We start from the raw sequence: 15,336 nt of genomic DNA, 5'->3' as shown, positions 1-15,336 counted from the left end.
CTCAGTTGCCTATGTCACTAAGTGGGGGTGCTACGTAGCTCGGTGGCAGCCAGACCACATACTTTGTATGCCCAATATGCCTTGAATCCCCAGCATCTCTGGATAGGACTAGGAAAGGCCCCTTTTCCGCTAGAAATGCTGGAGGGATTTTGCGGGTCCGTGTGGACAACGACAAGTGAAAGAGGTCCATAAGGCAGCTTCCTATGTTCCTATATTCCAAGTCTGACCAAATCCCTCTTCCTTCTCAGGATGGCTGGTCTTGCTTACCTGGTGTGATATCGCCTGCCCACTTCTGTCATCGTCTGTCCTGTGCTGTTGAACCTCAAGAGGAAAATATGCTTTTCTCCCTCACTGTCTTGACCACGCAGGTTTCTCAGCCGCTCCGGTCTCTCTCTCGCTCTGCCGGCAGTGAACTTGTGGAAGTGTGAACAGGAGTCCCTCCCTCTTGGTCCCTGTCTCTCCTCCCCAAAGCCCATGTCCTTCCTTCCTCCCTCCCTCCCTGGAATGCAGAGCCAAGCAGAGGCCTGAGAACTGAGAGAAATTCCTCTTCATTAGCACACTTCTGGCATCTGCTGCCTGCGTGGAGGCTTTTCCATAACATGAACCGCCTGAGAAAACAAACCTCAAACTGTCTGTCTCTCTGTATGTATATCTGAGAAAGCTGTTAGGAAGGGGCATGTTATGATAGTTTGCTGCAGGACAGGAGCCTATTAAAAAGTAATGGGTGTTGTTAGGGGTGAGCAGGGGTCCCTGCATCTCCTGCCCCTTCCTACCCTTTTTAAACACACACACACACACACACACACACACACACACACACACACACTTTGCACAGTTAAATTTAAGCCTGTGCAATTAAAATATATCAAAGCACTCTGGCATAACTAGGGATGCAAGAAGGCATAAATTTCCATTCATATTTGCTGCACGTGCCATTGTTTCTGTTTCTGCTGCAGTTTGACTTCTGACAACAACAAAAAGCTACGTTATTCGTCTCTCTGTTCACTACGGTGAAATTTTATGTAATTGATTGCATAATTAACTATATTATAACTACATTATTCCACACTATTCATTTCACTGCAAAGGAAACATAATGCAAATGGGGGAGTAATTAACGGGCATATCATTATGATGACAGAAAACAGTGACTATGAATCATGTTCACTGGACTACTTTTCTTCCAGACATGGGTCAAATAAGCAAACACCAATGCCCACTCCTTTTTCTGTCAATATCCCCTGACGACCCTATCCATGAAAAATCAATCTTTTTTAAAAAAAAAACAGAAAAAAACAAAACTTTTTCTGGTTATGAATGGGATGGGGAAATGAACTCAAAATGCTGGATAATAATTGATTGGTGGGGAGGCATACAAACATTCATGTAAACAAATCAGGAAAAATTACCATAATCTTCCTCCTCCTCAAATTTATTACCTCCCTTCACCTACTGGTCCCAGGGAAGGTTACAACAACTTAAAATTAAAAATTAAAAACAATTAAAACATAATTACAATTACAGGAATAGGGCAGTCCCTGAAAATGCACATCTCAGATCTAAACACCAGGGTAAAGAGGTGCGTGTTCAGTATTCACGGGAAGCTGTATTGTTAAGAAGACAGTCACATCTCTCACACTGGGAATTCCATCTAACCCCTGAATTCCAAGGGAGGTGGACCTACCAAGGGGGTTCCCTCTGTTGATCTTAAAACCTGGGAGAAACTGCAGGGAAGGAGGTAGTCTTTCGGGTATTTGGGGCCTTAGTCATTTAGGGATTTAATCACTAACAGGAGCACCTTAAATTGGGCATGGAACTCAATTGGTAGTCAATGCCGCTGTTTTAGAACAGGGTTCTATGGGTTCTAAGGGCAACTCAAGCCAATAATCTAGCCCAGAGGTCAGCAAACTTACCGCACCTCGGGCCGGTGTCTCCAGCGCCAATTGCGTGGAGGGCGGGGGATCGCGTGCCCATACGCGGCGCACTTCCAGGTCGGAGGAGCACCAGAAATAGCTTGTGTGCATGAGCCTCCTCCAACCCGGATGTGCACCGGAAATAACACCTGTGCATGCGCAAATAACGCATGCGCATGTGCACAAGCTATTTCCGGTGCTCCTCCAACCCGGAAATGGGCAGCCATGCAGTGCAGTGCCAGTAAGAGAGGGCGGGTGGCAAGGGTCGCTGTGGGCCAGTTAAACGAGTCCCTTGGGCGTTATCCGGCCCACGGGCCTTAGTTTGGGGACCCCTGATCTAGCCACTGCATTTTAATCCAGTTGAGGTTTCTGAGTTGTCCTGAAGGATAGCCCCATGCAGAGTGCACTGCAACAATCCAATCTGAAAGTTACTAGAGCATGGAGCACCGAATGCTTGATGAGGAGCAGACATTGTGTGACCTCTGCACAAACCTTGTGCAAAATGAATACGCACAAAGCACATACCACGAAGGAGTCAGGACACACCATTGTCACACGCCTGCCTCTTACAGTCAGTTATGTAGAAAATAAGAACCATCCAGAAATCACACAGAATAAGCTTGGCCCCTGAATCTGCAGTGAACAACATTTGCGATTCCCGGCTCATGATAAGTATTACCGCAGCACTCACAACTCTGGCTTCAGGATGCACGGTCCATATTTGTCTCATGATCTGACATCTGGGCATGAATGATAAGAAATCCACATTCTACACACTACCAAAAATATTATCTCTGTTGTTTTACACACCACCACAGAATCTGTTTTAATGAAGGGCAGTTTGAAATAAAGAAAAGCCAGCCCTGATGTTAACTCTGTTTCCATCATGTAGGGACCAAGTAAAGAATACCAAGTCACAGCATTGGTCTGCCCAGTTTAGCACTGTCAACCCTGATTGCCAGCAGTAATCCAGGGTTTCAGCTGGGGCCAATTCTCACACAGTTCCTCCAAATATATGCCATTGGTATCTGGGGTGATTGGCTCCTAATCAGTACCTTTCCCCCAGTTTTATATTCTACTTCCAGTTTATGCCACTTAGTTGCAGAGCCATTAAACGGATTGAGGGGGCTGCCACAGGCAGCTGAAACCCCCAGGGCGGTGCCCCCCCACCTGAACCAACACCGGTGCAGAAGTGGCTCCAGTATTGGTTGAAATATTTCAGAGTGCTCAGGATTTCTTGCAATTTCGTTGAGATTTTGCCGAAATTTGGTGCCACCGTGCCGCTTCTCCACCAGTGACAAATGTGCATGTATGGGCAGGGGACCCATTCCCTGGGTTTTTATAATAAAAGAGGTTTGGGTGTCTACTCCGCAATCACCTCCCGACCCCTGAGGCAGTTTTCCAATATCAGAGCTGGCCTGAAATGAAAACGTCTAAGGTGATGGATGGGAAGGGAAGGAAGGTGGGAAAGAGGTTCAGCTTTCCTCACCTGTGCCCACTTTTGAGAAGAAAAAATTACTGCCACCCCATGCTTTAAACATATACAGTCATACCTCATGTTACGTTTGCTTCATTTTATGTTTTTTCAGGTTGCATCCCATGGCGACCCAGAAGTACCAGAAAGGGTTACTTCCGGGTTTCGCTGCTCGCACATGCGCAGACATGCAAAATGCCATCACGCGCATGTGCAGAAGCGGCAAATCGCAACCCGCGCATGTGCAGACGCACTGCTGCGGGTTGCGTTCCTTTCATGTTGTGAACAGGCCTCCGGAACGGATCCTGTTTGCAACCAGAGGTACCACTGTACAGGACAAAAACTGTAACAACAAACATGGCAGCTCCCATCTTAAGTAATATTCTGTCCTTGAGAACAGCAAAGGAGTGAACTGAATGCACCACAGACCTACAAGAACTGAACTACAGCATTCAAAAACACAGCATGCAAAGAAGGTGTGCCATTGTGGATACACATGCCAATATCTAATCTACTGCATCCTGATATTGTAACAGTGCCCACTTCAAAAGCCAGGAAAAAGATTTGCAAAAAATAGGCCCCTGAGTGTATGATGAGCTTTCAAACAGCACTTTCTGCCTTTGGAGGTTACCTGCCTCTGTTTTGCCCCACAACAGGGCTAGCCAAGGTAGTGCCCCTAGGTGTTTTTGGCCTATGACTCCCACAATCCTGTTACTGGCCATGCTGGCTGGGGCTGATGAGAGACAGAAGCCAGTCACATGTGGAAGGAGCCACTTTGGCAAGAGAAATACAACCTGAGTGCTGCAGCGTTCACACCAACGCTGTTCCTTGAATAATAATAATAATAATGTTATGTACTGAGTTGAATAGGATCCAAACTGCAGCAGTCTGATTGGTCCTAGAACAATAGGCTCCAAAAGGCAGCAGTCTGATTGGTCCTAGAACAATAGGATTCAGAATGCAGCAGTCTGATTGGTCCTAGAACAATGCAGCAGTATGATTGGTTAGCAGGAACCACCCAATCATGCTCCAGATAGAAGTGAATCCACAACCTGATTGGCCTACAGTAGAATCCTGGAATTAGCCAATCATGTGCAGCCCATTGTGTAAATAATGTATATAAAGCAGATACTTTGAGGGGACATTCATTCATTCCTCCTCACCACTATGAGCTGAATAAAGAGCATGAAATCACTTTGCGACTCTGAGTATATTTCACTGGCGACGAGGATGGGATCCCGCTGAGCTGACTGCCACACACAGCACCGCAGCACCGCCACCTGCCGCACCGCTGCCTCGCACCGTGTATCCAGGCTTCAGCTCCGGGACACAAGGAACTCAGAATGGCAACTGACAGCAGCTTCTCGCCATTCAACCCAGCATCTGGAGACTGGGAAGCGTACGCCTCCCGTTTCACCTTCCTCCTAGAAGCCAAAGGGGTCACCGATGAAGAAGACGCCAAGAAGAGGGCAATATTCTTCAGCGTCTGCGGAGAGGAGACATTTGAAATCGCCCGGGCTCTCCTTGCGCCTGAAGACGTCGCTACTGTTCCATACAAAACAATAATGGAACAGCTGAAGGGGCACTTTTCGCCACAGCCCTCAGTGGTGGCTCGTCGAAATGCCTTCTACGCAAAGCGGCAAGCCCCTGGGGAAACCATAACTGGGTTTGTGACCTCTCTCCGCCAAGCTGCCCGGTTCTGCAACTTCTCAGAGCTGGAGAACATGCTTCGTGACCGCCTCGTCGGTGGCCTGAAGGATGAGAAGCTGCAACGACGCCTCTACGCTAAGAAGAACCTAACGTTCCAGGTCGCTCTGGAGGAGGCCCTGGCAACGGAAGCTGCTGAGAGGTCGACGCAAGAGGCACGGCTGAGCCAGCCGTCCCAACCGAGGGTCCACCACGAAGACCTCACCAACGACTCGGGATCCGACAGGGAGGAGGTGCACCGAGTACAGCAGCGCACTCAAGCAGCCCACATACCACAGCTGCCTCGACGAGAAGGAGGGAACTGCGCAAGCTGTGGAGAAAGTCACGAGAGGAGGACCTGCCGTTTCCGCAACGCAGAGTGCAGGCAGTGCAGAAAATTGGGACACATCGCCCGGGTGTGTCGGGCTCGGCCCACCCGAAGCCAGGCATCAGATGACCAATCCAAGAGCCCCAGGTCCCGGGGCCCAACGCACCAAGGCAACTCGACGGAGCTCACAGACTTCCAGGTATACCAGTTGCCCCACCCCAACGTAGAGAAAATTTATGTAGAGGTACAGATAGAGGGGGCCCCATGCCGCATGGAGCTTGACACGGGTTCAACTCTATCCATAATCTCGGCAAGGACCTTAAGGAAACTGTGTCCTACTGGGGGTCCCAAACTCAGGCCGGCCCCATTCACCCTCCGGGACTTCCAGAAACGTAAGGTCCCCACAATGGGGGTGGGGACCTTCAGGGTGCAATACCGAGGGCGGACGCGGCAACTGGACTTGCTTGTGGTCAAGGGCCCCTACATTAGCTTACTGGGGTTGGCATGGTTTGGACCACTGGGACTAGCCATCACCGGGGTGAACCACATGAGCTTACAAGTGGACGTGGACGCCATATGCAAGGAGTTTCCGGGGGTTTTCGATGGGAAATTGGGACAGTATACGGGCCCCCCCATTGCTCTACAGCTTGACCCCGCAGTACGACCAGTCAGGCTCAAGGCCCGCCGGGTCCCATTCGCCCTGAAACCCCGTATAGATGAGGAATTGGACCGACTCGTGGAGCAAGGAGTGCTGGAGCCGGTGCCTAATGCCCCCTGGGAAACCCCAATCGTCACACCCGTCAAGCCTAATGGTTCGGTCCGCATCTGCGCAGACTACAAATGTACCATAAACAAGGCCCTCATGGCCCATGCATACCCAGTGCCAGTGGTCAGCCATGTCCTTGCCACCCTGGCTGGGTCGAAAATTTTTGGCAAGCTGGACTTGGCCCAAGCATATCAACAGCTGCCAGTAGATGAGGCCACAGCAGAGGCACAGACGATTGTGACGCACAGAGGAGCGTTCAGGGTAAAGCGGCTGCAATTCGGGGTCAGCGTGGCACCAGGCATATTCCAGAATCTAATGGACTCTCTCCTTAAAGGGATTCCTGGTGTCACCCCCTTCTTTGATGATGTGTTGATTGCCGGGCCCACACCAGAGGAGTTTGAGGACCGCCTCCGCACTGTTCTGCACCGTTTCCAGATGGCGGGTCTCAAGGTGAAGCGGGAAAAATGTCTACTAGGAGTGCCTCAAGTGGACTTTCTGGGATTTATGGTGGATGCAGAAGGGGTTCACCCGACTGGGGACAAGGTACGGGCCATTTGTGATGCCCCAGCGCCCAAGAACAAGACTGAACTTCAGGCCTTCTTGGGATTATTGAACTTTTACCATTCCTTCCTTCCCCACAAGGCGGCGGTAGCGGAGCCCCTACACAGACTCCTGGACAAGCGGGCCCCTTGGGTGTGGGGCCAGCGCCAGGAGGCCGCATTCCAGGCAGTCAAGGACTTGCTTGTCTCAAACTCGGTCTTGGCACACTTCGACGAGAGGCTGCCGGTGGTGCTAGCATGCGACGCCTCGCCCTATGGCATCGGCGCTGTCCTGGGACACCAACTCCCGGATGGAAGAGAGGTACCGGTAGCATACTTTTCCCAGACACTCAACGAAACCGAGCGGAACTACTCGCAAATCGACAAGGAGGGTCTGGCAATCGTGAAGGGAGTAAAAAAATTCCATGATTTCTTGTACGGGCGGCCCTTCACCGTGGTGACTGACCACAAGCCGTTGCTTGGCTTGTTTGCCCCCGAAAAGCAGACCCCCCAAGTGCTGTCTCCTCGCGTCCTCAGGTGGTCAATTTTCCTTGCCAGCTACCAGTATGCACTGATTCACCGCCCTGGAAAGGCGATGGGCCATGCAGACGCCCTCAGCAGGCTACCACTACCGGAAACAGGCCCCGACCCAGCACCTGCACAAGAGGTTATGAGCCTGGAGCTGCTTCCTGACCGCCCCATTCAGGCACAAGAAGTTGCACACCATTCCAAGAAAGATAGGGTCATCTCCCGGGTCCTGGACTGGGTGTGGAGGGGATGGCCCAGCCGCAGCCCCGGGCCAGAATTCGCCGGCTACACAACCCGCAAACATGAACTGTCAGCCCACAAGGGGTGCCTGTTATGGGGAAGCAGGGTCGTTGTTCCCCAGCCCCTCCGCAAAAGGGTCCTCACAGCCCTACACGAGACACACCCAGGGGTAGTAAGAATGAAGGCCCTTGCCAGGAGTTATGTGTGGTGGCCGGGGATCGACGGAGAGATAGAGGCCTGGGTCAAACACTGCCAGGCCTGCCAGGAATCCCGCCCAGATCCCCCAAGGGCCCCAGTCCAGTCCTGGGAGTCCGCCCGAGCACCATGGTCACGCCTGCATGTGGACTTCGCTGGCCCCTTTCAGGGGAAAACATTCTTCATAGTGGTGGACTCCTACACCAAATGGCTGGAAGTCGCACTGGTACCGTCCACTTCTACGTCCGCAGCCATCCGGGTACTACGCAGGCTGTTTGCAACCCACGGGCTCCCTGACACTCTCGTCTCAGACAACGGGACTGCATTTACATCAGGAGAATTTCAAACCTTCACAGTGCAGAACGCCATCCGCCACATCCGTTCGGCGCCATTCCACCCTGCCACCAATGGCCAAGCAGAACGCATGGTGCGGACCACCAAGGACACCCTTCGCCGCATGACGCAAGGGGATTGGGAGTACCGCCTTGCCACATTCCTTCTAGCACAGCACAGCACCCCCAGCTCAACGACTGGCCGGAGCCCCGCTGAACTACTAATGGGTCGGCGCCTTGCAATCAGATTGGACCGCCTTCACCCCGATAGAGCTCAGGATGAGGTAGTGGTGGGGGAAGGCAGGAACCCCCGGACCTTCGAGGCCCAGGACCCAGTGTACGCAAAGAATTTTGGGGCAGGCCCTGCATGGGTACCTGCCACAGTCACCAGGGTCACGGGCCCCGTGTCGTACGAGGTGCTAACAGATGGGGGGCAATGCTGGCGCCGCCACTGCGACCAGATACGGCGACGATTCCCGGGAGAAAACCAGGAGGAGGAGGACAGGTCAGAGGAGTCCCAAGGGAACAGTGGGGCAGTGAGGCCCATAGAGCAGCAGGGGCAAGCAGGAGAGGCAGAATCAGTAAATACAGAGAGGACCCGCGAGGCCGAAAGGACACCGGAACCAGAACCACGACTGAGCGAGCCGGTTGCGCCAGACCAAACAGCCCCATCCTTGGAACACGAGCCAGAACCTGAACCCCGGACCAGGGAACACCCCAGGCCGCAACGCACACGTAGGCCACTGGCGTACCTTGAGGACTATGAATGCGACCTTCCGGGCAGGACTGGAACTTAGAGGGGAGGGGTGTTATGTACTGAGTTGAATAGGATCCAAACTGCAGCAGTCTGATTGGTCCTAGAACAATAGGCTCCAAAAGGCAGCAGTCTGATTGGTCCTAGAACAATAGGATTCAGAATGCAGCAGTCTGATTGGTCCTAGAACAATGCAGCAGTATGATTGGTTAGCAGGAACCACCCAATCATGCTCCAGATAGAAGTGAATCCACAACCTGATTGGCCTACAGTAGAATCCTGGAATTAGCCAATCATGTGCAGCCCATTGTGTAAATAATGTATATAAAGCAGATACTTTGAGGGGACATTCATTCATTCCTCCTCACCACTATGAGCTGAATAAAGAGCATGAAATCACTTTGCGACTCTGAGTATATTTCAAATAATAATAATAATAATTTATTATTTGTACCCCGCCCATCTGGCTGGGTTTCCCCAGCCACTCTGGGTGGCTTCCATAGAAACCAAAAATACACTAAAATATCACAGATTAAAAACTTCCCTTAAGATGTCTTCTGAATGTCACATAGTTATTTATCACTTTGACATCTGATGGGAGGGCGTTCCACAGGGCAGGGCAGGCGCCACTACTGAGAAGGCCCTCTGAATGTAGTTCTTCAGCCACAGATTATTTCTCTTGTCTTACCTCTTGTCTAAGTGTTCTTGAAGGGCTTCCTCTCCAGGCGCTCGCCCTCCAGACAGGATAGGTTCTTTGGGAGCTTCCATATTGGCAGCTTTTCGAGGGACCTGAACAGAATCCTGCTCACACCTCACTGATTCCTCTTTGGGTTGCCTCCTTGACCACCCAGAGTTGGCTCTTGGCAAGGTCCCCATGTGGCTGTACATATTGCCTGAGCAGGCATACGGGGATGGGCTCTTTGGCATAGTATTCAAGTCATCCCGCACAGTTTCAGAGCTGAGCTTCCTGGGCACATGGGGAGAGTTCTGCTTGTTCCTCTTCGTCTTCTCTTTGGGTCCCTCAGGAGTCTGCCTGGGCTCCGGAAGAGAGTCTGAGGTGTTGATCGCGACAGCCTGCCTCATTTTTGCTTTCTGCTCTGTGTCCACAGCTATCATAGGAGCATCATTTATAGGAGAAGGTGCCACAGCTATCAAGCTGTGCCCTGGGGCGGTGGTTGGCTCAGCCTCCTGAGGGGCCCCTTTGCCTTTGGCCTTTCCCCTCAACTTTCCAGAACTGCTTCGTGGAATGGTCCCCACGTGGCTGGACATATCGCATGAGCGGGCATGTGGCGATGGGCTTTTGGGTGCAGGATTCAAGTCGTCCTGCGCTCTCTTGGAGGAGGACTTCCCAGGCACCTGAAGAAAGTCCTCCTTTCTCCTCACAGTTTCCTTTGGGAGTCCTGCAGCAGAAGCTTGCTTGTGCTCTGGAAAAGAGCTTGAGGAGTTGACCATGGTGGTGGGCCTCACATACTGGGTGTGGGCCAGACTGTGGTCGGCTTTGGATGGAGGCAATTTTTGCTTCTGCTTTGCTTCCTTAGCTACGAAAGGAGAGTTTCTGTGGGGAACAGGTGCCAGGCCAATGTGTGACCCTGCATCTTGATCCTTCTCCTTGGGCGTGCCTTTGTCTTTGGCCTTAGCCTTCGACTTCCTGGAGCTGCCCCTTGGCATAGTCCCCATGTGGCTGTACATGTCGCATGACCGAGCGTATGGGGACGGACTTTTGGGAACAGTATTCAAGTCGTCCTGCGTGCTTTCAATGGTCGTTGCTAAGAAGCCATTTGAGGACAGGAGCCCCCCTCCAGGGGCCTGTGGAGTGCTGGGAGCAACAGAGACACGCCGCAAGGTGAACGTCCGTGGAATGCTACTCAAGCTCCCAAATCCTTTAAACCTAAATAATTCTGGGAGAAAGCAAAACAAGGAGACGGTTGGTGGTTTTGAGAGGGCACATTCTGTAAGATTCTGTACAGTGGTACCTCGGGTTAAGTACTTAATTCATTCTGGAGGTCTGTTCTTAACCTGAAACTGTTCTTAACCTGAAGCACCACTTTAGCTAATGGGGCCTCCTGCTGCTGCTGCGCTGCCAGAGCACAATTTCTGTTCTCATCCTGAAGCAAAGTTCTTAACCTGAAGCACTATTTCTGCGTTAGCGGAGTCTGTAACCTGAAGCGTATGTAACCTGAAGCGTATGTAACCTGAGGTACCACTGTATTAGTTGGTGCCAATGAGAATATCAAACTAGGATTGAGGTTTGGAAGACCCACATTCAAAGTTCCCTAGGTCACCTTGGACCAGATTAGAACCTGGGAGACGTAGGAAGCAAATGACATAGGAAACGGCCTTATACTGAGTCAGACCATTGGGGTTTATCTAGGTCAGCATTGTCTACACTGACTGTCAGCAGCTCCCCAGGGTTTAAGGAAGGGGCAGAGGTGGCCCAGCCATTTGGCAGGGTGAGGCAGCCCCCCAAACACGGGCATAGCCAGGATTAGGGGGATGTTAGGGAAGCAGGCTTTATGTTAGGGGGGCAGAGCCAAATTATTTTTTACTGAAATAAGTATTTTTATTTATTTACTTGATTTAGGAAGGCAGTTGCCCTCCTAGCTATGCCCATGCCCCCAGGTGGCATTCCTGTGGCCTTCCCCACCACTGCCATCACTAGCAGGGAAGCACCACTGCAACTGGCTCCTATTCTGGGTGAGATCTGGGTGCGATCTTGCCTGAATTTGGTGCCGCCCAGCGGGGCGCAGGGTGGTGGCAGTGGCTGGGACTTCCTGTTTCGCCTCAAGCAGTGAAACGGGCCCCACCGCTCTGAGTTGTATCCAAGTAAGCCCCACTCAGAGTAGGCCTACCGAAATCAATTAAGTTAGCCATAGCCATTGATTTCAGCACATCTGCTCTTGAGACCAGTAGGATCCTCCCCATAACATTGGTTAACATTTTAATAAAAAAAAAATACTAACACTTGTATTGTTTTAATGCAGTGTGAAATATTGGGTGAACTTGGACCAGTTGTTATCGTTCAGCCTAACTTACATCACAGGGTTGTTATTATAATTATAATTTATTATTTATACCCCGCCCATCTGGCTGGGTTTTCCCAGCCACTCTGGGCGGCTTCCAACGGAACACTAAAATACAATAACATTAATAAACATTAAAAGCTTCCCTAAACAGAGCTGCCTTCAGATGTCTTCTTAAAGTCTGGTAGTTGTTGTTCTCTTTGACATCTGGTGGGAGGGCGTTCCACAGGGAAGGTGCCACTACCAAGAAGGCCCTCTGCCTGGTTCCCTGTAACCTGGCTTCTTGCAGTGAGGGAACTGCCAGAAGGCAGTTGAGCTCTTGGGAAGAAAGGTAGGATATGAAATGCAATAAACCAATGTTTGGGGGGTATACAAACCACAACACAATTTCATATACTAACTCTCCCTATTTTCCAGGGACAGTCTGTTCATTCCTCCTAGTGAATTAGAATCCTAAAGCGGTAGAATGACTTGTGTTGTTTCTGACTGCAGGAAGGGAATCATAGAATGATAGAGTTGGAAGGGACCCTAAGGGTCATCAATTTCAACCCCCTGCAATGCAGGAATCCTGCCCAATGCCGTCCCTGGGTGGACTTGAACCAGCAGCCAGGCACACTGAACAATTGCACTACAGGAGGGTCACTCTGCCACTGATCCCCTACATTTCAAAAACCTCCCTGCAAGTAAATAATTAAACACACTGTTCATTCCCGTGTTAGTTTTCTACTTATGGGGATGTGGGTTTAGGGGTTGTTTGTACAGAAACGGTAAAATAAATGTGATTCTCTTGCTGGCATGAAGTGCTTCATTCCACTCTGAACTCAGCTGGGCCTGCCACACTGGCAAGAGAGATACTAGAGTCAAGAAGCCTAAGAAGGGAGACCAAACTGGCAAGAGATGAGAGGTCGGGGGGGGGGGGCTGTTAAACTGGTTTGTGTCAGGTGGAGACACAGGCATAAACAATCCCTCAGGGAAGGCTGGGAAGAAATTTCCAGGCCAACCAGCCTCAGAAATCTATGCAAAGGGACACCTGCTGTTGCTGCCCTCGCTCCTCTTTCAGCAAAACACAAACAGCTGTGAAGGAAAAGTGTGGTTCTTGGCCCAGCTGCAGAGAACAACTGATTACATGCCGATATAGTCACAAGGAGTGACTCCTTCAGTCTCTGCAGTGATGTTCAGAGCCATCGAGTGCAGCTGCTGTGCCTCAGGGCAGGTCTTTGGTGGGGAGGTCAGCAGAAGGAGCCCCCCAGGTGCAGCAGGCCATGAAAAGATGCATACTGTCTTCTAAAAAGGGACTCCCATCCTTCCCCATAAACCATTAACTGCACCCCTAGCACTTTCCGTGCTAGCTATTCCAGTAATTGCATGTTAACATCTTCCACCTCCTACCAGCTGCTGGGTGCAATCTGTGCTAAGGGGATCAGCATTTCTGCAGAAACTGGTGCCCTTGGGATCACAATTCAGTGTCTTTAAAGCTTCTGCTCTGATTAGCCCCATTATTTAGTTTCTAGTCCTCAAGAAGCTCAAGACAGCCTTGAAAGAGCAGGGCAATAAAACCTAGTAAAAACTGAAAGGGAGAGGAGGTGGATCAATTTTTGAAGGCTGAGGCTGGGCTGCAACATACTTCTTTGCTCCTACGCCTTGTGCAAGTGCACATAATCCTGCCCTTGCCGACCCAGTACATGCCAACTTTTAAATGCCCTCCAACATTTGTCCAATGAAAATAGCAGCATCCTATTCCATTATAATAATTTTATCATTTATATGACACCCATTAAACATGAAAAACAAATCCCTACACAGGACTGCCATAAGATGTCTTATAAAGGTTGTATAGTTACTTATTTATTTGGTTTGGGGGTTGCACTATTCCATACACCCCAACATTTCTCCAATGAAAATAGGGGTGTCCTACGGAAAAGCGGGACATCCTGGGTCAAACCAGAACCTGGGACGGCTTCTGTAAACCCGGGACTGTCCCGGGAAAATAGGCGCACTTGGAGGGTCTGCTTTTGTTAGTTGCAGAATGTGGGTTGCCTGGGCAAAGAAGCTTTAGGGATTTGTTGTCTGTTTATTGCAAAATCTGCACAACACTATATCTGCTGTTTGTTCTGATGGAGTTCAAAAAACTTTAACTCCAAAAAGTAGATCACACAAAGTAGATCCCACTCCAAGAAAATTGAAAGGCACTGAAAGTAGCATACGGCACACAGGAACCTGCTGTGGAGTTTTGTCTCAATGAGGTCCAGTGGACTGAGATGCCTTCATCCAGGGCATGGGTAGATAATATCTGAGCTGTAGCGTGTGCTGCTGTCTAAGAGTGACATGGATGCATTGTCCGCCCCGCCCCACCGGACGTAATGTGGAGACTGTCAGCTGTGTGTGGTGGTACATCTAGACCACTGTAAGAAAACAAGCGACAGCTCATATATTATCTACCCACTTCCTAGATGAAGGCATCAGACCCCTGTGCATCGTCTCTTGAGCTAGCAGCTGACACCTGCTCATGTCAAATACAATGAGTTCGCTCGAGTTACATTTGCAATAGCCCCAAAACAGTATGGGCTCACCTCTCACAGAAGGACTACAGCTCAGCAGCAGAGCAAAAGTGTTGCATGCAAAAGGTCCCCCGTTCAACCTCCAGCATTTTCAGGTGGAGCCGATAAATCTCCTTCTCTCTCTAAAACCCTGGGCAGCCACTGCCAGTCAGGGAAGACAACACTAGTCTACTAGACTGGCTCTGGTTTGATTTGGTATAAAGCAGCCTTCCTTTGTTCATATTTACATCAGCCCTGATGAGGACTGGAACCTTAATGAGTGCAACTCAGTGACAGAGCACCTGTGTTGCCAGCAGAAATTGCGAGGTTCAGTCCCTGAGCCTCATCTGAAAACCTGGAGAGCCTCCGCTAGTCAGTGTAGACCAGGTGCTGTCCAGATGTTCCTGGACTCCAGACCTTATCACGCTCAGTAGGAAAGGGATGATGGGAGCCATAAGCAGCAGAATTTAGAAGGTGCCACACGGGACACTCATGGTGTAGGCAAGGCTGAACTAGATGGACCAGTGGTCAGGCTCCGTATAAAGCAGATTCCTACGTTCATGCAGCCTTTTCTTGTTTCAGAGCCGCTTTTCAGGAGTCCTGTGCCTTTAAACAGGTGAAAAACAGGTGCAGCAAGTGTTTCCAGGATGGGTGAAAACTTCTCTTGTTGATTTCCATATGCCACACACTGGTTTTCAAAAGCACAGGAGCCCTATTGGTGGGTGGGGGGAAATTGGCAACTTAGCCACCACACAGGTTTGGGGAGAAGCAACCCCTACACACCTCCTGCACAACCCCTCTTTCCTGCTGTCTTTTGCAGGCTCAGCCTCCAAGGCAGTCAGATTTAAGCAAGCATCAGAGTCCAAATCTGTGCTGCTCTGCCGGCTACTTACTTTTAAAGCCTCCTCCTTTCTTCTGGCTTTCAGCCATCTTTCAGGTTCTTCTTCTGACAGGGTTCTGTTAGAAGGAGAAGTGTGCAAAAAGTTGTAAACGCTCATCAAGCTTTCCCTTCCGCACTGAGCCT

General features: G+C 50.5%; 1 protein-coding gene across 2 annotated transcripts in view; it reads right to left on the bottom strand.

Moving 5' to 3' along the window:
* SH2D3C (SH2 domain containing 3C) overlaps positions 1-15,336 on the bottom strand; it is a 78,564-nt gene extending 63,228 nt beyond the window's left edge. The window contains exons 1-2 of one of the 2 annotated variants that reach the window (XM_081847490.1): positions 15,206-15,336; positions 9,444-10,653 (exon numbers count right to left, since the gene is read on the bottom strand). In XM_081847490.1, the coding sequence (XP_081703616.1) occupies positions 9,444-10,653; positions 15,206-15,242 (1,247 nt within the window). In that variant the 5' untranslated portion in view covers positions 15,243-15,336. Of the gene's footprint in view, positions 1-267; positions 701-9,443; positions 10,654-15,205 lie in introns of those variants that run through there. The other variant, XM_081847491.1, reaches the window with a different exon arrangement.

This window comes from Podarcis erhardii, assembly GCF_964252035.2.
Source record: "Podarcis erhardii genome assembly, chromosome: Z".
In the NCBI taxonomy this organism is placed as follows: Eukaryota; Metazoa; Chordata; class Lepidosauria; order Squamata; family Lacertidae; genus Podarcis; species Podarcis erhardii.
Note: the sequence above shows the minus strand (reverse complement) of the source record. Positions and strands in the feature narration are given on the sequence as shown.